Source organism: Myotis yumanensis, unplaced genomic scaffold, assembly GCF_028538775.1.
Source record: "Myotis yumanensis isolate MYYU_CA2020_CCGP unplaced genomic scaffold, mMyoYum1.0.hap1 SCAF_10, whole genome shotgun sequence".
NCBI classification, from domain to species: Eukaryota; Metazoa; Chordata; class Mammalia; order Chiroptera; family Vespertilionidae; genus Myotis; species Myotis yumanensis.
The window spans coordinates 4,939,593-4,958,960 of record NW_027223761.1 but is presented as its reverse complement, the minus strand read 5'-3'; the positions used below and the strand labels follow the sequence as shown (position 1 = coordinate 4,958,960).

General features: G+C 54.8%; 2 protein-coding genes and 1 pseudogene across 2 annotated transcripts; 1 reads left to right on the top strand and 2 right to left on the bottom strand.

Annotated features, from left to right (window-relative positions):
• Positions 1 to 1,222: 1,222 nt before the first annotated feature.
• LOC139019123 (small nucleolar RNA SNORA44) lies at positions 1,223 to 1,345 on the bottom strand (annotated as a pseudogene).
• Positions 1,346 to 2,404: 1,059 nt separating this feature from the next.
• GPHA2 (glycoprotein hormone subunit alpha 2) lies at positions 2,405 to 3,343 on the top strand. Its single transcript, XM_070426282.1, has 4 exons — positions 2,405 to 2,416; positions 2,706 to 2,808; positions 2,970 to 3,154; positions 3,242 to 3,343. The coding sequence occupies exons 1-4, from the start codon at positions 2,405 to 2,407 to the stop codon at positions 3,341 to 3,343; spliced, it is 402 nt and encodes a 133-aa protein (XP_070282383.1).
• A 205-nt stretch (positions 3,344 to 3,548) lies between these two features.
• Positions 3,549 to 11,933, bottom strand: PPP2R5B (protein phosphatase 2 regulatory subunit B'beta). Its single transcript, XM_070427443.1, has 14 exons — positions 11,597 to 11,933; positions 10,689 to 11,145; positions 9,794 to 9,990; positions 9,164 to 9,265; positions 8,913 to 9,005; positions 8,658 to 8,788; positions 7,309 to 7,368; positions 7,102 to 7,210; positions 6,585 to 6,638; positions 6,461 to 6,511; positions 6,225 to 6,344; positions 5,088 to 5,215; positions 4,734 to 4,835; positions 3,549 to 4,333 (listed from the first exon to the last, which is right to left on the bottom strand). Exons 2-14 carry the CDS (start codon positions 10,885 to 10,887, stop codon positions 4,186 to 4,188), a joined length of 1,494 nt encoding a protein of 497 aa, XP_070283544.1. The 5' UTR covers positions 10,888 to 11,145; positions 11,597 to 11,933; the 3' UTR covers positions 3,549 to 4,185.
• Between the last annotated feature and the right edge of the window lie 7,435 nt (positions 11,934 to 19,368).

Below are 19,368 nucleotides of genomic sequence, written 5' to 3'. Positions count from 1 at the left end.
CCTGGGTCTGCCTGGTTCTTGTTGGCAGGATGCTTTGGGTGGGTGCGGTCTGTACCTCACTGCAAACTTTAAGTCCCCTGCCAGCGGTTAGGGTCTTGCCAGACTCACTGTCGGGACAGACAGATTAGATTCCTGTTGTATGGCCAGAGAGGATCAAAGTAATTGTGGGAATTTAGGGAAACTCATTTTAGCTGAGGACAAAGGAATAATTTTTAACTGTTAGTGATGTTTAGTATTAGAATGGACCGCCTTGGGAAGTAATGAGCCCTTGTCACCTCTAGTCTTTAAACAGCTGTTTTATCTGTCAGGTGCTGGGAGGTTCCCAGGATGAGTGGGAACCTTGGGGCTGGACTGCTTGGATCCCTTGGAGACCCCTTGTTTCGCTGCCTTCAGCTGGGGTGGGGAGAAGAAAAGAGGTGGGCTGCTGCGAAAGGGCCTGGGACCTGAAGGGGAAGCCGGCGGGTGTCAGGACTGGAGGACTAGGGACAAGTTGCATTTACAGCCTTTGCCCTATCGTCCCAAGCTCAGCCTGCTTCACAAAGCTGCCGAGAGGCACAATCCGGAATCTGGAGACCTGAGTGTGTCCGACTGACTAGCTTACAGTGAAGCCTTGGCAGAGTCGCTTTCTCTCTGGTTCTTATTTTCTCATCTGAAAAATGAAGGGGTAGGATTTGATGAGCTCTCAAGTGCCTTCCAGCTCTGGCGGTCCCTGCAGCTGGCTCTGCTTTCTGAGCAGGACCTTGAGGCAGTGGCCCTGGGGGTGGGGGGCCAGTCACCTTCTGATTTCCACCCCACTCAAGCCCCTGCAGCTACTGGTGGCCAGGGGGTCTTTTTCCAACTTGCCACATTCTTGTCCCGAGTGTAATTTAGCACCATGCACGGACAGCAGATTGGGGTTCCCAGTCAGCCCTGACATGAACAGCTGTGTGACCTTCAGTAACACTCCTCTGATCTTTAGTTGCCTCACCTGTAAAACCAGAGCCAGAGCTGGACTGAATGATGGGATTTGCTGCGGTCAACAGCTTCAAGGCTCTTCCTGGCGCCAGATCTCTTGGCCCGGTGACCAGGAGAAGCCCACTCTGGAGCTGACCCCCAGGGTGAGAAGCCTGTCACTTGACAGTGGAAGCGAAGCTCTGACATTGACCTAGAACTCCCTCTCCCCCGGCTCTGCCTCCAAGCACATCTCAGCAGACCGCCCTGGTGTAATTTCTTTTTTTGAAGCTGTTACAGGAAAGGCGAGTGGCAGCTGCCTTAAGTTTTGATTTTGACCTAAGCGGTCAGTCTCTCCAGGTTGCTCTCCCATGCAGCTGGAGAACCCATGGCTACAACCATTGGAAACAAGCTGTCATTTCCCCTGTCCTTAAGAATCTCCTCCCTCTACCCCCCTGCCCCCCCAAAAAAGAATCTCCCATACTCTTTCCTCTGTGGTGGATTAAGGAGACAGGCAGGGCTGAGTTTAGTAGGGTTTTTTTTTTAATAGATTTTTATTGATTTCAGACAGGAAGGGAGAGGGAGAGAGATAGAAACATAAATGATGAGAGAGTATCATTGATCAGCTGCGTCCTGCACTCCCCCTACTGGGGATTGAGCCCACAACCCAAGCATGTGCCCTTGACCCGAATCAAACCCGGAACCTTCCAGTCCGCAGGCCGATGCTCTATCCACTGAGCCAAACTGGCTAGTAGTAGGGTTTTTTAAAAATATGTTTTTATATTTAGGGAGAGGAATAGAGAAATAGAAACTTAATTGAGAAACATCATCGATCGGTTATCTCGTACACCCCCTCCTGGGGATCCAGTCCACAACCTGGGCCTGTGCCCTAATCGAGAATTGAACCAGTGACCTCTTGGTTCATAGGTCGCCACTCAGCCATTGCGCCATGCTGGCCAGGCATTAGTAGTTTTAAGGTTGGAGTGGTGAGGGCCTCAGTATGAGTGTTCTGCCCAAGGCCACACAGCAAAGAGAACCCAGGTGGCAACAACTCGGCCCCGTCTTGGGCCCTCTCTCCAGCTGCACAGCCGCCCGCTTCACCAGCTAGCTCCTGGGCTTCTCTCCACACCTCACTTCCCCAGCCCTGGGCCTTGGGCAGCTTTTGGGCAGAAGGGAGCAGAAAGCAGCAGATGCCACTCCCCCCAACCACACCTCAGACAAGAGCTGGATCTCCCAGGTGGGATCGCTGAGGGCTGAGGCTGGGCAGCAGGCCTGAAAGCCGATCTCCAGGAAGGCGTGGCTCCCTAATGCCGGCAAATAAAAATCCGGAGAACCAGCAAGTCTGAAGACCAGCAGCAGGCTGCTCAGGAGCCACTCAGCAAGCCACTCAGTTCCTGGGCCTTGGAAGTGGTAAGCCCCTGAGGCAGGAGCCCTGAGGGACCTGGGGACTGCAGATGGGGTCCTAGAGGCCAAGATGGTGCAGATGGTGGGAGGCAGATGTTCATGCTCCAGATGGTGGGAGAAAGGCAGGGGAAACCACCGCCGTGGGCTGACAAGTCTAGAGAGACTGCTGCTCACACTGATTCCCATCCAGAGAGACTCACAGGCAGACTCACCCGAAGGCAGGGACAGGGAAAAGTCAGCCCCACAGGCTTGCCGCACCCCAGTCAGATAGGCTAACAGAGCCCCGGCTCATCCACCTGGAAGCACGCTGCTTTTAAAGAACTTCCCCTCCCCCTGCACACGATCTAGAGAATGTCCACCCACTGTTTCAGGTGCCCATGGCGTCCCCCCAAACCCTGCTCTTCTGCCTGCTGTTCCTGGTGGTCACTGAAGGCCGGGGTCAGCAGGCGGCCATCCCAGGCTGCCACCTGCACCGTGAGTCACCCTGGGAGCAGAGGGCTGGGTGGGAGCAAAGAGCCGATGGGCTGGACAGAGGGGCAGGCAGCACCCTCGATGGACCCACGGAGGAAACAGGCAGTGGGAGCTGGGCGAGCCTTCACAGAGGCACCGTCTACAACTCGCCTGTCTCCTTCTAGCCTTCAATGTGACGGTGCGCAGTGACCGCCAAGGCACCTGCCAGGGCTCCCATGTGGCACAGGCTTGCGTGGGCCACTGCGAGTCCAGCGCCTTCCCTTCCCGGTACTCAGTGCTGGTGGCCAGTGGCTATCGACACAACGTCACCTCCATCTCTCAATGCTGCACCATCACTGGCCTGAGGAAGGTGAGGGGGCCCATTGGGAGAGACAGAGGAGACGGGGGTCTAAATGGCTCAAGGAAGGGGACTGGAACCGAATCCCCTCTCCCACAGGTGAAGGTGCAGCTGCAGTGTGGGGGGGGCCGGAGGGAGGAGCTGGAGATCTTCACGGCCAGAGCCTGCCAGTGTGACATGTGTCGCCTCTCACGCTACTAGCCCACCCTGTCCCCACCTCCCTCCCCTTGGTCAGAGGGGCGAGATGGAGTACATCCCGTATACCCTGAGCATCACTGAGGACAGCGGCTTCACCCCCTGAAAAGAGGGGAGTCTCTGCCTCTTCCCTGCCTCTGCCACCTCCTGACCAGTGTTTCATCATTTCACTTCCCTCTTTGGCCCCATCCCTTAATAAAGCAAGCAGTCCTTGAGTTTCTGTCTTTATTAAGTCTACCCCCAGCCAGGGGAAGGGGGACAGACCATGGTAACTGTGACCCCACCTTGCCCCAGGACGTGGGGAATCTCTTCTGCCTGTGCCCTCACCCCTCCCCCTGCCCAATAAATAAAAAGGGGACAAGAAAGTACAGAGGGAGGTAGGGGAGGGGAGGAGGATGCCCAGACCCAGGTCAGCATCTGTTGGGGGTGAGCAGGGGAGAATAAATAGACCATGGATCCATGGTGGGGTGCAGGAAGACCTCGCGCTGGCACGAGGTAGGGTACACGAGGAGCCGAGTCCTGTTGCCCTAGGCTGGGAGCAGGGTGTGGGAACCTGCCTGCAGTCTGGAGCCCAGCTTTTTGGGGCAGGGAGATCCCTGATGGCAGCTTCCTGGTCAAGCTTGCCCTGGTCAAGTCCTGCCACAAGGGCCTGAGAGTTCTGTTGCCAGGACCACCATCTCCTCTCCTCTCCTCCCCACAGTAAAGGGCCCACGCTGGGCCAGGCAGGGAGCCCTCCAACCCACTCTGCAAGGCCAGGGGGAGGTGTGTGTCTCTCTGGGCCCCTGGGCAGGAGAGGGCATAGAGGGACTGATAGCTCTGGGTTTAGTTCCTCCCTTTCTACGGGATCTCTAGCTCTGACCCCCACTCGCGGCCACCTGGGGTGTAAGGCGCTGGAGGGGGGCCTCTTTTGTCCCCTGGGTCCCCTGTAACCGGCGTAGCCGTAGCTCCTCCAGGCCTTGCCACAGCTCCTGCCGCTCCTGGGCCTTCTGCTGCTCCCTGGGGGGAGAGGGTTAGGCAGCTCCCCCACCTGAGGCCCTGCCTACAGCCCATCTTCCCTCACCACCACCTTGTCTGCGAAGGATCTAGGGGAGCCTTCCACTCCGGGAAGAGACCACTGAGGAGGCCGGTCACGAGCAGGTGGCTTGGCCTGGCTCGAGAGACCCGGCTAGAGAGGAGGAAACTCCAGGGCGTCCAAGCTCCGCACCCGGGGAAGCCCTTGGGAGGATGACGACAGGGTAGAGGGAAGGGGCAGCACTTGCCAGGAACATAGGGAGGGACTTTAAATATCTGAATAGATCGGACGTGGGGTCATCCTCTTAGGCTCCCTCCAACCGTGAGGAGCTGGTTCCTTCCTGCTTTCCCCCCTCCCTCCATGCCCAGCCCCCCCAACACTCACTGCTGTTTTTCCAGCTTGTAGGAGGCTGTGAGCTCATCAAACAGCTTCCCATTCATCTCCATGAAGGTCTTGAGCACATTGTAGATCAGAGATACGATGGTTCTTGGCAGGTCAAGGGAGGGGGTGAGATGAGAGCAACTTGAGTTTGGCCCCACCTCCCTCCACAGTGCTCTGCCTAACCCTGTTCCTCAAACACACAGCGTGCAGCCCAAACCCCACAGGCGCTGCCCGCTGCCCTCCGCCTGCCCCTTTCGCCACCCCTCAGCCCTCTTGAGACCCTTCCCTCATTCTCTCTAGCTAGGAGTAACCCCGGGTCTGGACTGGCTGGCCCTGGCCCTGGGCCTGGGCACTCACTGATTCCAGTGCTCCTTGGAGACTTGGTAGAGGGTCCCAAACACAGCAGGCAGCACAGTGTGGCAGTTGTCCTCAATGAGGCTCAGGATATACTCGTTGTTCCAGAAATACAGAGCCCGCTCTGCAACCTGGGACAGGGAGATGGCAGAGGGAGTGCCTGGCAGAGGCTTCCCTGCACGTGCAAGGGCTGGTATCCACCCCAAAACCCAGGGCGCCCTGCCCTCACCCCCCATCCTCAGGACTCATCTCTCCCACTGGAGGAAGCAATGTGACAAGGAGGAAAGAAACTGGACTTGGGGTCCAATGCTCAGGGTTGAATCCTAGCTCCACTGCACATTGGCCACATGACCTGGGCAAGGCATTAACCTCGCAGCTTCAGTTTTCTCATCTGTAAAATGGGGCTAATAAATAATAGCTATCTCCCCAGGGCTGTTGAATGAGGTGTCAGAATCACTGTGAGGAAGAACTAACTTCCACCAGGTTACGGCTCCTAAGAATGGGAGCAAGTCTGTCACACACGTAGAACACTAGTTACAGCCAGCCTCATGATGGGGGGGCGGAGGGGGGGTGTCCCAGCTGGTCCCCTGAAGTGGGACTGATTAAATTGAAGGCCACTAAGAAAAGGAGAGATGCCCTAGCTGGTTTGGCTCAGTGGATAGTGTCGGCCTGCAGACTGAAGGGTCCTGGGTTCGATTCTGGTCAGGGGCAGGCCCAGGTTGTGGGCTCAGTCCCCAGTGGGAGGCACGCAGAAGGCAGCCAATCAATGGTTCTCTCATCATTGGTATTTCTATCTTCCTCTCCCTTCTTCTCTGAAGTCAATAAAAATATATTAAAAAAAAAAAAGGAGAGAAGGGATAACCCATGGGGAACACATTTCAGTTACCAAATATGTTTACCCTACTATCTCTAAAGTCCCAATTGGCCACATTACAGATGAGAAGCTTAATCACACTCAGAGTGAAGTGTTCTGCCCAAGGCCCCTCAGCCAGTGGGAGGCAGATCTGAAGCTTGACCCAAGGACTCGACCCCAAGTCCAGCATCTCCCCATTATCAGACCCAGGAGAGTCCAGAGGGCCGAGGGAGCTGTTAGGTCAACTGGTCAACCTTCCTAGACCATTCCCCATTCCCACCCCATACCTGGAAATGGGGGCTGGACACACAGCGAGCCACCTGCTTGAAGAGGGGTTCCTGGATCTTCACAAACTGGGAGGGCTCGATGACATCAAGAATCTCTTCCATCTCCCCCAGAAACATCACCTGGGGGGTAGGGACACGGGGCCGCAGTTCCATCTCCCCTGACACACACCTGACCGCCCTCTGGAAGCTAAGCTTTCCTAACCTCCCTCTGGTGGTCATCAAAGCCCTTTTCTTACCTCCTTCTGGGTGCAGGTTTTTGGCCAGTATTTGAGCAGTCCCCGGATCACCTGTGGGAGTTGGGGCAGAAAGGAGTCAGACCTGCAGAGACGGAGACCTGCCTTCTCCCCCAGAGGTACTCACATGCTCTGTCAAGGTGGCGTCCTTTTCCAGGAACTGCACCACGCAGTATGCCAGCTGTGGGGCGGAGAGAGAGGACGGGTCAGGAGGGGACTAGGGCAGGACCCAGGTCACTTACTGAGTCTACTCTCATTCACCAAGCATTTACCTAGGATGCACCAGGCACCATGCTCAGTGTGCGAGGACACAATGATCATCTCACAGGGGTAACATTCAGCAAACCAGTCCTTATACATTTTACAGACGTTTCCATGATAGAAATCTGTATGACAATCTATGCGAATACAGAAGAGTTTCACCCTGCCTAGGGCAGGTGGAGAGAAAGGGGCTGGGAGGACTTCACAGAGCTGATGTCTGAGATCCTTAAAGGGTCATGGGGCTTCTCTAAGGTAGAAGGAACAGAATCAGTAAAGAAAAAGAAGGTGACTTCGTGTGGCTGAAGCCAGAGTGGCAGGCTGACCCACATGGCTGCCCTGACTCTGTCCGCTCTCTGCTGTGCAGGGCCAGGTCTGGGCCTTACCTGGGCGTGAAAGACTGACAGCGACTTCACAGAATGCAGGGGAATCAGGACCCGAACCAGGAACTGCTTGTGCTCAGTCTTCAGGGGCAGCGCAAAGCCATTGATGATGCTGAGGAGGGGGACAGAAGAGAGGAAGAGAGCTCAGGTGACCGGCCTCAATCCTTCTTCCCCCAACTGATGCTCTGGCTGAGGCCCAGGGAGAGTCACCTTCCTAAGATCTCCAGCAGCTCAGCCACGCCATTGAAGTGCTCGAGTTCATAGATGAACCTGCATGAGAGAAAGGAGGATGCAGAAGGGCTCAGAGCAGTTGGAGCAGGCCCAGCCCCGCCCAGCCAGCTGCCTGCCCACCCAACCCTGCACGCTAATCAACTCTCTCCCAACCAGAGGCCATGCTCCCTTCCCAATACCCTAAGCCAGGTCCCACAGAGATCCACACCCACCTCTGAATCGCTCTTCTCAGCCCAGCCACCAGTGCCTCTCTGGGTCTCAGCTCAAACCTCTTCTATGAAGCATTCCAACTCATCTCTTCCCCTGGACCCTAACCCCCATGACCTGGTCCCCAGCCAGTCAGCAGGCACCTGGCCTGCGTCCTTCACTCTTCGAGCCAGTCAATCGAAAGAATGTCAGGCACTTAGAGCATCTCCTCTGTGCTATGTACTTCTCAAAGTTATCCCAGGAGGCAGGGTTTATTAGATCCATTCTACAGATGAAGAAATCGAGGCTCAGTGGTTCAATGAAGCTTGTCCCAAAGTGAATAAGCAGGGGATCTCCAGGAGTCTGAGGGATCGTGTCTTACCTACTCTTAGTCCCGGCCTCAGCCTCACTTCATCTTGATGGCTGTCCCTGATATAGCTATCATTCCCATTTTAGAGATGAGGAAACTAGGAGAGCTTAAATAGTTTGCCCGAGTACCCAAATACTGGAACCAAACTCAAATACAGGCCTTCTAACTTCAGAGCCAGTCTCGACTACAAGGCCATGCTAGCATTGGTGCTCAATACACATTTGCAGAAAGAATCTTTTAAAAAAAAAAAAAATACATATTTGTGTTGATTTCAGAGAGGAAGGGAGAGGGAGAGAGAGATAGGAACATCAATGATGAGAGAGAATCAGTGATCGGCTGCCTCCTGCACACACAACTCAGGCATGTGCCCTGACCAGGAATCGAACTGTGACCTCCTGGTTCATAAGTCAACACTCAATCACTGAGCCACGCCAGCAGGGCAGGAAGAATCTTTCTATAGGTCCTTATGGCTGAGCACAATAAGAGTCAAAAAGATATAGATCCCAGATCCCCCCGCCCCGCCCCGGCCGGACTGACGGAGGCCCTGCAAACCCCTTCATCTCTCTCAGCCTCTATTTCTTTATCTGTAAAATGGAAATAAATGCCCTTTCTCTGCTGACCTCACAGGCTTTGAATAATCAATATTACAAAATATGTTGCCAAGAAAGGACTCAGTCAACCGGAGTTCCTTAGGATCCCCTGCCGGGGAGCCTTTGCCTCAGTCTTCTCCCCCTCCCTCTCCAGGCTTCCAGGGCAGGCAGCAGGCACCTACCGGAGGAAGATATGGCTGCACTGTTTGCGGATGTAGGCCCGGAGCCCCAGGAACTTGCCGTAGACCCGGTGCAGGATGGTCTTGAGGTACTCACGCTCCCGGGGGTCCTCGCTATCAAATAGTTCTAGGAGCTGTGGGACCCAGGTCAAGGGTCAGGAGAGAGGCCAAGCCCGGGTTGCTTCCATTCTATCCCCATGCCCCTCAGCGAGCCTGCCCCTGCCCCCTGGCACCGCCTGGCCTGGGTTCCCCACTCACCATCAGGACAAACTTTTGATCCACATATCTCTTGGCCACGGAGGGCTGGAAGTCTGGGCTCTCCAAGAAACGCAGGAAAAACTCATAAACCAGCTGGGGGAAGGGACAGACAAAAAGGTGAGTTTGAGAACAGACTCCCCTCCTCACCCCACCCTGTGGCCCTCACCCATCAGTCCAGGACCTAAGGAGACTCTCCCCACTGTCCTCCATCTCTTCTAAAGCTCCATCCCTACCTTCCCCAGCCCTCATACCTGCAGATGTGGCCATGAAGGCTCAAGGTTGGGCTCATCCTCTTCAGGGTCAAATTCAGGGTTCTCACTGGGCGGCAGGGTCCGGAAGATATTCACTGAGATCTGAGGGACACAGACAGGGTTCTCTAAGAGGGAGCCCTCAAAGGCAGAAGCCAGGACCGCAGCACCTGCCCCAGCACTCACTCCTTGGCAGTCATTCCCTGAACTTAATTCATGGAAGCCCAGGGCCGGGGGGCTGGGGATCCTGCCCTCTAGGGGGTGCAGCCCTGTGGGCAGACAAGATGGAAAGCCGTAAGGTCTGCAGACATTCCAGCCAGCAAAAGGGAGCTTCCTAGCTTGGACACTGAGAGAGGCTTCACAGAAGAAGCAGCACCTGAGCCAGGCCATGGCAATAAGGGGCTTGGGGCGGGGGCGGAGGGGGGAGTGCGCACAGGCCTGGGGAGAGCATAAGCAAAAGCTGGCACTGGTCGGGTGCACGGGAGGACGGAGTGGAGAGGGGAGATGAGGGACTCGCAGGAGGGTATTGGGTTTTTCTCGCACAGGACCGCCCCCTCCTACCCCCCCCGCAGGTCAGCAGTGTCCCTGTGCCCCCCAGAGCCTCCCCCAGGAGGCCGGGTGGCAGGTGCTCACCATGCGGATGATATCTGGGTACACAGGCTCAATGAGGACTCCCCGCGTGCTCCCCACACACTCCACCAGCTCATTGAGGGCCGCACGCTTCACCTCCTTCCCCTTCAGGTCGGCCACACAGTCCAAGAAGTCGAACATCACCCCGCACTGGGCCAGCTTCCTGCTCAGCAGCTCATGCAGCTCTGAGGCCGGCACATCTGGGAAGGAGGGAGGGGCTGAGCCTGGGCTCCAGCTGCCACAGCTCTGGGGAGGGGCGAACCCTCCTAATCCTTAGGGCAGCCTCCCCTGCCCCCAGACCCCATGCTCTTGTGCCATCCCCACCCCTTCAGAGAGCCGATGGCTCCTGTCCCGCCCTCCATTCCTGCCGGGTAAAGGAAAATCTCTTCCTCCTAACCCACAGAGGGCATGGTGGCCTGAGGTGAAAGCAAGTAACAGACCCTGAATGCTGGGGTTCCCAAGGGGCCCCCAACAGTCACTCTCCCTCTCATAGGTGGCCCTCTGTCCTAACAGCCGGAAGTGGGGTGAAAGGTCAGAGCCCATCCAGCCAGCCAGGCCCTTTAGCCCAGAGGTAGGGGGTTACACAGTGACCCCAGGGAGCCTTGCTAAACACCTGCTCCAGGACCCTGGCAGCGCCTGGGCCTCAAGTGGCCTCTGGAACCCAGGCTGTGGGCCCCACCCTTGGCCATGGTCTGCCCCCCAGGGTGGCGCCACTTCCAGATGCCCCACCTCCAAGGATGACAGGCCAATCAGGCCATGCGTCAGCAGAGAGGGCTGGGGGTGGGGGTCAGCTCGGAAGGTGGAGTCCCTCACCTGGAAGGGGCTACCCAACCGCCCTCTGATGGCAGCTGCCAGCTGCCGCTTACTACCCTCAGCTTGGCGCCCGCGGGGGGCTCACCTTTGAGCAGGGGCAGTGGAGTGAGCTCCTGCTGGTTGCTCTGATAGCGGAACTGGGAGGAACTGTGGGACCGCCGGGGCCGGGCCCTGCGGAGGGACCTGCGGGAGAAGCCATCCACCTTGTCGGGTGGGGGCACAGGTGACAGCCCCGGGGACGAGGGGCTGGTGGGGGTACTCGCAGGGGGCAGCTTCGTCTCCATGACAGCCAGGCAGCGGTGAAGCCTTCAGGGACCCTGGGGCTCCCGCTGGCCCTAGAAGATGCTGGGTGAGGCTTGGCTGACTAACTTGGGCCCATCCTGGGGGGGGGGGGGGGGCACAACCACAGTCCTGGGCCCCCCCCCAGGGCCTTCGGCAACTGCCCAGTCCTGGGGGGCAGGCAGGGTGGAGAGGAGGGTGGTTCAGGCCTCAGGCTCTTCCTGGGGGTCACGGAGAGTCTGGTTGGGGTTCCCACTTTGGGTCTTTTGAAAACGAAGTCAGGCAGAGAGGTCAGCAAGAAAGAGATGGAAAGAGCCGGTCAGTTCTCCCAGGAAGACAGCGAGCGGGTGAACGCTGCTGGCGCCCAAGTCTCTTTTCCCTCCTCTTGCAGACCCTAAACGGAGGTATGACCCCTTCCTCCAGGACACAAGTCCCCCCTCCTTTCAGTCTGACGGCCCAGCTCCAAATAACCCCGCTCCGCATAGAGCCTACCCCCAAGCCAGGCTACCTAGAATGGGGATCCCGTTCCTCCCCGCTGGCCCCTAATAGAACGGGCCCCACTTCTGCCCCACTAATCCTGGCCACTAGGTACTTCCCCAAGAATGGGGGTCCTATCCCTATGCCACCCCCCTCCTAGAACCCAGCACCCTCCCCCACCTCAGCTCCTTCCTCGCCCCCCAAATCTCATCTGCCTCCCGGTGGGGGGACACTCACTTCTAAGAACCGCAGACTTTGGGCCCCAGACGGCAGGGGCTGCAGGTGGGGAGGGGGCGGCTGTTCAGAGCTCCTCCCCGGCGGCTCCGCTCCGGGTGCGGGGCGGCGGCGCTCCTGGGTTCCCTCTCGGGCTCCGGGGGGGCCGGGGCATCCCCCCGCGCAGCGGCGGGTCGGGGCGCGGGCGCTCGGCGGGCTCCGGGCTGGTCTGGGCAGCGCGAGGACCTCCTCTCAAGTCGTGGGACCGACAGGCGCAGCGGGAGCCCCGGCTTTATGCGCCCCGGCGCCCGCCGCCCAGCTGCTCGCTCAGGATGACATCAAGTCACCTCCCCCTCCAGCCCGCACCTCCCCGCGGGCAGGGGGCGGGGCGGGGCTGCGTCAGGACCTCCCCGGGCCGCTGGGAGATGTAGTCCCCGCACCGCTTAAAGGGGGCTGCAGGCCGCAGGGTAGCCCCGCGGGCATCCGGGGACAAGGCCCAAGCAGAGTGAGGGTGGGGTCCGAGTGGTCCTGAGCTCCCAGGTTCCGGAAGGGAGACTGCAGGGGGCGGGGGGAGGGCTCCGAGTTTGCACAGGAAGCGAGGACTAATGACAGAAAGGGGCCCGATGCTCCGCCAGGCCCAAGGATCTGGCCCGCTCCAACCATTCCACCCCCAGGGGAACCCCACTGTCGTCCCAGAATGGCCACTTTGGAATCCCCCTGGAAACGGGCTGGTTAATCGTCCGCCTGGGCCGGTGCCTGCTGGGAAGGGTGTGGCGCACCCCAGGCTGCCGGGAAATGCAGTCCATCCTCAGGCCTGCAGTCCCCCTCCCACCTCTTGCTGTCTATGGTGACATCATGGACTGGGGTTTAAAGGGCCAGCCTTGGAGTGGCGAAGCATCAGAGCTGGAGGTGTCCCTGGCACTGACGCCACCCCTCCAGGCAAGCTGGACGCCCCAACAGACCTCCCAGCCCCTCTTGTTCAAAAGCCTGTGCAGAGTACCCCAAGCACAGGTGGCATTCCAGGAGCTGGGCATTCCTGCCAGAGGTTCCCAGCCTGCAGGTCCCTTCACCCCTTCCGAGAACCCTGGACCCCAGTACCCTGTATACTCCCGGATTCCATCCCTCTACACTACACTGTGAAATCGCCACTCAGAAGTTTTGGGTTTTTTTAAATATATTTTTATTTATTTCAGAGAGGGAGGGGGAGAGAGAGAGAGAGAAGAGAGAAACATCAATGATGAGAGGGAATCATTGACTGGCCCCTTCCTACACACCCCTACTGGGGATTGAGCCCACAACCCGGGCATGTGCCCCGACCAGAATTGAACCGTGACATCCTGATTCGTAGGTCTATGCTCAACCACTGAGCCACACAGTTTTGCCTGGATGAACAATTAGCTGGTCCATGTGAGCAGCATGAGTGGTCAATGAGAACAAACAATGAAGCCAGGGAGGGGTCTGGAGGCTGGGGCCCTTTTTGGAGTCTTCCCCACCCTGCCTTGGGCCTTGGTGACCACTCAGTGCTCCATTGCAACCACCCAGCCATCTTCCCTGTTGCATAGGGAGCCTAGGTGCCCAAAGGTGCCCACCTGCTAGAGCAACAGAAAGCCAAGGCCCCAGTTTAGCCAGACTGGGATCCAGGAATACCCCACTAGAGAGCTGGCCAGTGATCCCCTTGCTCAGGAGTCTTCACCAGGCTTGTTCATCTGGCCATTCGTGTCCTCATCTGTCAACGGAAACCCTTAATCTTCTCTTGCCCAACTCCCAGGCTTAGAAGGTGAGGTCTCTCCCACATCCCTGCAGGAAAAAACTGGGGGAAGCCCTAGCCAGGTAGCTTAGCTGGTTACAGTGTCATCCTGATACGCCAAAGTTGCAGGCTCCATCCCTAGTCAGGGTACATACAAGAATCAACCAATGAAGAGAAAGAAAAAAATATAGAAATGGGACTACATCAAACTAAAAAGCTTCTGCACAGCAAAGGAAACCATCATCAAATTGAAAAGGGAGACTGGCTGATGTAACTCGGTGGCTGAGCATTGACCCATGAACCAAGAGGTCATGGGTTCAGGGGCACATGTCTGGGTTGCTGGCTCCATCCCCAGGAGGGGGTGTGCAGGAAGTGGCCAATAGATGACTACAACTCAACACCAGAATCCAATTAAACAATACAATTTTTAAAATGGGGCCTGGCCTGCATGGCTCAGATATTGAGTGTTGACATATGAACTAGGAGGTGACAGTTTGATTCCCGGTCAGGGCACATGCCCGGGTTGTGGGCCCCATCCCCAGTGTGTTCGTGTGTGTAGGAAGCAGCTGATCACTGATTCTCTCTCATACTGATGGTGGTCAGTATGTGTCATAGTGACCAGTCATTCCCAGTCTTTCTGCTGTTAGGGTCAGTTTGCATATTACCCTTTTACTATATAGGATAGAGGCCTGGTGCACGGGTGGGGGCCGGCTGGTTTGCCCTGAAGGGTGTCCCAGATCAGGGTGGGTGTCCCGCTTAGGTGCCTGGCCAGCCTGGGTGAGGGGCTGATGGCTGTTTGCAGCTGGTCACACCCCCTTCAGGGTAGGGGTCCCCACTGGGGTGCCTGGCCAGCCTGGATGAGGGGCTGATGGCTATTTTCAGCCTGCACCCCCTTTAGGTTGGGTGTCCCCACTGGGGTGCCTGGCCAGTCTGGATGAGGGGCTGAGGGCTGTTTTCAGGGTGGCTAAGCCGGCGACAGAAGCTCCCAGCCTCTCCTTTTTTTCTTTTTCTTTTTTTATTCTGGGATTTATTTACCTTCTATAATTGCAACTTTGTTGCTTAGAGTGGAGCTCAGAGCCAGGCCGAGGCAGGCGGGGAACCTTGGCTTCCTCCATCACTGGAGCAAGCAAGCCTCCTGCTCGCTTCAGCTGTGTGGCTGCTGGCCACCATCTTGGTTAGGTTAATTTGCATATCCTGCTGATTAGCCAATGGGAAGCGTAGCGGAGGTATGGTCAATTACCATGTTTGTCTATTATTAGATTAGACTAGATATAAATTAAGAAAGGAACTGCCATTTGACCCAGCGGTCCCACTTCTGGGAATATATCCTAAGCACCCCAAAACACCAATCAGAAAGAATATATGCACCCCTATGTTCATAGCAGTGTTATTTACAATAGCTAAGAAACAGCCCAAGTGCCCAGCAGTAGATAAGGGGATAAAAAAGCTGTGGTTCATTTACACAATGGAATATATGCAGCTATAAAAAATAATGGTCTCTTATCCTTCCTGACAGAGTGGATGAACCTGGAGATTATTATGCTAAGTGAAATAAGCCAGAGGAAGACAAGTATCACATGATCTCACTTAATGATCAAAATAAACTGATGAACAAAATAGGCCCAGAGACATGGATGTATGGACAGACTGACAGATCTCAGAGGGAAGGTGGGTGGAGGGGACAGGAGGAGATTAACCAAAGAACATATATGCATATTTGCACAGCCCATGGACACAGACAATAGTGTGGTGAAGGCCTCGGGTGGGGTGGGGGATGGGTGGAGGAAGGCAAAGTAGGGGGGAATAGGGGACATCTGTAATACTGTCAATAATAAAAGTAAATAAATAAAAGGATCAACCAATGAATGCATAAATAAGTGAAACAACAATCATGTTTCTCTCTAAAAATCAATAAAGAAGGAGGAGAAAGCACAGGGGAGGGCGAGCCCATGGAGCCTTCCAGCCAAGTAGATCCCAACCCCAGAGAGGGAAGGCTTTGCCCAAGGTCACACAGGCCATCATCAAAAGACCCCGTAGCCTCAGCCTCAGTCAGGAGGGTGTCAGCTCCAGGCCCCCGCAGGGTATGTCCTGGGCTCAGTGTCAGGCTGGCAGTGGGGGATTGGTGCTTTGTACAGAGGGGTGCTCACTCCGAGGACCGAGGACCGAGGACCAGAGGACTGAAGGGTGGGGACAGACATAAGACTTCCTGCAAGAAGTGGCATTTGAAATGGGTCTCAAAACAGATACTATGTCACCTGGTGTTGGGGTCCAGCCCCAGCAGGTCCAGGGGTTCCCCATAGGTGTGGATGGAGTCGGCGAAGAAGGAATGACATGGAGGCAGCATTCAGTTGATCAGCATGGTTGGGTTCTCTCGCCTGGTTCTATCCAGGATCTTCAGCCAGGTTCTGTCCAGGTTCTCTAGCCATGTTCTCTTGCTAGGTTCTCCAGCCAGGTTCTGTTCAGGATCTCCAGCGAAGTTCTGGTGTTTATTGTCTTGTTACATCTGTATTTATACCAGTTGATTTTAATCCTGTCAATTTCTATTGCAAAGGTTTCAGGGGTGGGCAAACTTTTTGACTCAAGGGCCACAATGGGTTCTTAAACTGGACCTGAGGGCCGGAACAAAAGCATGGATGGAGTGTTTGTGTGAACTAATATAAATTCAAAGTAAACATCATTACATAAAAGGGTATGGTCTTTTTTTTTTTTTTTTAGTTTTATTCATTTCAAAGGGCCAGATCCAGCCCGCAGGCCATAGTTTGCCCACGGCTGGGTTAGGGTGTTTCTTATCTCCATTCCAGGGAGTAAAGATTACGTAGCTTAAGCGTGATTGTTTGTAGTTAAAGTGATTAACTACCCGCCTGGCACTTAGTTAAGGGGTTTTATCCCCTCCCTAACTTCAGGGAAAAATCCCTACCTGGGAAACAACCTTTCTCAGAAAGGTGACCTTGGTTAAAACACATACCTCTAAGGGGAGCAAACATATTAAGAACAATATGCTATATAAGCCAGGTCCCTTGAAACATATGCTGTGCAGATGCTTCTTTCCTGCAGCGACTGTCAAGCAGCAAGGATGGACCGGCTTCCGGCAACCTGGGAGGTGCAGATGAAAATCTTTTGCATCACCTTTATTGAGATATCACTTTATTTTATCCCATAACATTCATTCATTCTGTTGTTTAATGGATATAGAGAATCGGTTTTGCAAGATGAAAAAGTGCTGGAGACTGGTTGCACTACAATGTGAATACATTTAGCATTATTGAATTATACACTTAGAAATGGTTAATGCCATAGCCGGTTGTTCAGTGGTTAGAGCATCAGCCCTAGGACTGAAGGGTTGCCGGTTCGATTCGGGTCAAGGGCATGTACTAGTACCTCATTATTCTAGTCAAGGGCATGTACCTCATTGCAGGCTCGATCCAAGGCCCTGGTCGGGGTGCACGCAGGAGATAACCAAACCCTCTCTCTGTCTCTCCCCCTTTCTTCCACTTTCTCTGGAAATCAATGGAGAAACGTCCTCAGGTAAGAATTAACAAGCAAGAGAAGAAATGGTTAAGATGCTAAAATTTGTTATGTGTATTTTAAACAAGATGCCAATTCAAGGTCCTCCACCCTGGACCAAGTCAAAAGTCACAGCACCCAGCTATCTTCTCTGATCCCTTCCACACCCACCCTCCTCTCACTGAGGGAATCCCAGAGGGACTCCTGCTGGGTGTGCCCTGGCTGGGAAAGGGAGCGCCTCCCGGGAGCCCCTGAGGCCTAGCACTCGTCCTTTGTCTGAGGAGTTCCCACCCAGTCCAATGAGGGGCGTCTCCCAGGAGCCCCGCAGAGCCCGGCCCTCTCCCCTTTCTTTCTCTGGGCAGGAACGTTGGCTCATCTTTCTTCAGACCCCTTGAGTTCTCCGGGTCCAGTTGTCCAATAAAAGCTCCCAATGCAGGGCCTGGAACTGCATCCCAGAAACACCCCTATGTGTGCCCCAATACCACCTTCCTGAGAGAATATCAACACCCTTTACCTTGGGAGTGTTTGTCATTCTCACATTCAGCTCCTACTCCAGGCCCGGGCCAGGCTGTGGGATCATTATGTCTTGGAGTTGGATTTCTGGGGAGCTCACAGGCTGTGTCTGGGGAGGCGGCAGGAAGGGCCTTTGTACCCCTCTGAGTCCTGTCCACTCAGCTGTGATGCAGACACTGCACTGTCCTGGCCATAGAGCAGTGGTTCCCAACCTTTTCTTTCCACGCCCCACCTAAGCATCTCTAAAATCCTGATGCCCTGCCCCCTGTGACATATAATTCCTATTGTTCAAAAAGTGAACTCCTATTCACGTGGAGGAAGCCTAAAAGGCCATTCACTTGGTCTAAACAAGCTTCCAAAGAACATGGCATCCATGAAAGAGAAAAACAAAAGAATGAAAAGAAAGTTGAAGTACTGAGGAAGAAATCACTAAGAAATTGTTTAAAAAAATATAGTAATATGAAGTGATATGAAAAATACCAAATAAAGTTTCAAAACATATAATAGAGAACTGAAATGCATACATATGTCACAATATATATTTGCAAACTGTAAATGAGGCCCCTAGAACCATAAGAAATGCAAAAAAAAAAAATCACTGTTAATAACGCATTCTCGAATTGCCCCCCTTAAAAATCAAATTGCTCCCCCTGTGGGGCGTGTGCCCCCCTGTTGGGAACCACTGCCATAGAGGGAATCAGATGAGGAATAGATTCACAGCTCACAGGCACCCCTCTAAGAGACAGCTGTGGCTCCCAGTCAAGTTACAATGAGAGACAGATGTGAGTGCAGCTTCACTAGAGAGAAGCCGGCCTGGAGAAGCTGCTGCCCCAGATTCGGGGCCTAAATATTGGGCATGGTCCTGTGTCCTCCACCTTTGCACATGGTGCACCCTATCCCCACTGCAGGGAAGTGGTCGTCCCCGCTGGCCGGGACACAAGGACAACATTCGCTCGTCTCCGGAATATGTGCTCCTATTCCCACTGCCTTTGGGAGGAGAAGCGAGGCTCGCTCATCCACTCGCTCCACAGGCACTCAGGCACGCAGTCTGTTTTCCTCGCCTGTAAGACGGGATATTAATAGCGTCTCTCTGTGAGCAGTGGTGAAGAGCCGATGAGGTAATGCAAGTGCAGTGACAAGCCTAGAGCCCAGGACATCACACAGGCTCAACGCATAATGTCTAATTTTTAAAAATATATTTTTATTGATTTCAGAGGAGAAGGAAGATGGAGAGAGATGGAAACATCAATGATGAGAGAGAATCACTGATCGGCTGCTTCCTGCAGACCTCCTATTGGGGATTGAGCCTGAAACCCGGGCATGTGCCCTTGACCAGAATCGAAACTGGGAGCCTTCAGTCCGTAGGCCCACCCTCTATCCACTGAGTGAAACCAGCTAAGGCATTATTTTCATTATTATCAATTTAATAAACATTTGATGAACACAGCAGTGCCCCTGCTCTGTCATGGGGACAGGCAGATCTATTGAATCATTCTATAAGCATTTCCAAGTGGCCGTCCTATTAGCCTGCCTCCTTGAGTGGGGCCTTCCCAGTGTCTCCCAAAGTTCTCCTGGAGGCTAGTCCTCAATCCCTTCCCAGAGTCCTCCCTCCTACTCACCCAACCCCGGGTGACAGGGGCGAAACCCGGCTCACAGATTCAGGGAGGAGCAGTGACTTGCCTGAGGCCGCATAGAACTCGGACTGGCATCCAGGCTTCTGCCCCTTGGCCAGGGGAGTTGCCCTTGCTTCAGACTGGCTTTTGCCATTAGATTGCAGTTAAGTACATCTCCATAGCAAGGCTAAAGTAGAATTACAATGACCTCTGGGTACCTCTAAGTTGCTTGACCCACCCTGTAGAGCAGGAATCTGCAAACTTTTTCTGTTAAAGGCCAAAAAATTAATCCTTTAGGCTTTGCAGGCCTCCGTCTCAGGTACTCAACTCTGCTGCTGGAGCAAGAAAGCAGCCTTAGACAGTACTTAGTCAAATGAGCACGGCTGTGTTCCACTAAAACGTTTTTTAAAAGAAAAATG

Bases quoted from the DNA above. Each gene is read 5' to 3' on its own strand.
- GPHA2 (XM_070426282.1), top strand. The intron at 2,809-2,969 runs GTGAGTCACCCT...GTCTCCTTCTAG, and splicing joins CCCAGGCTGCCACCTGCACC to CCTTCAATGTGACGGTGCGC. The intron at 3,155-3,241 runs GTGAGGGGGCCC...CCTCTCCCACAG, and splicing joins CCATCACTGGCCTGAGGAAG to GTGAAGGTGCAGCTGCAGTG.
- PPP2R5B (XM_070427443.1), bottom strand. From the start codon at position 10,887: ATGGAGACGAAGCTGCCCCCTGCGAGTACCCCCACCAGCCCCTCGTCC. The intron at 9,991-10,688 runs GTGAGCCCCCCG...CCTCCTTCCCAG, and splicing joins TCCACTGCCCCTGCTCAAAG to ATGTGCCGGCCTCAGAGCTG. The intron at 4,836-5,087 runs GTGAGTGCCCAG...TGACCTGCCAAG, and splicing joins TCCAAGGAGCACTGGAATCA to AACCATCGTATCTCTGATCT.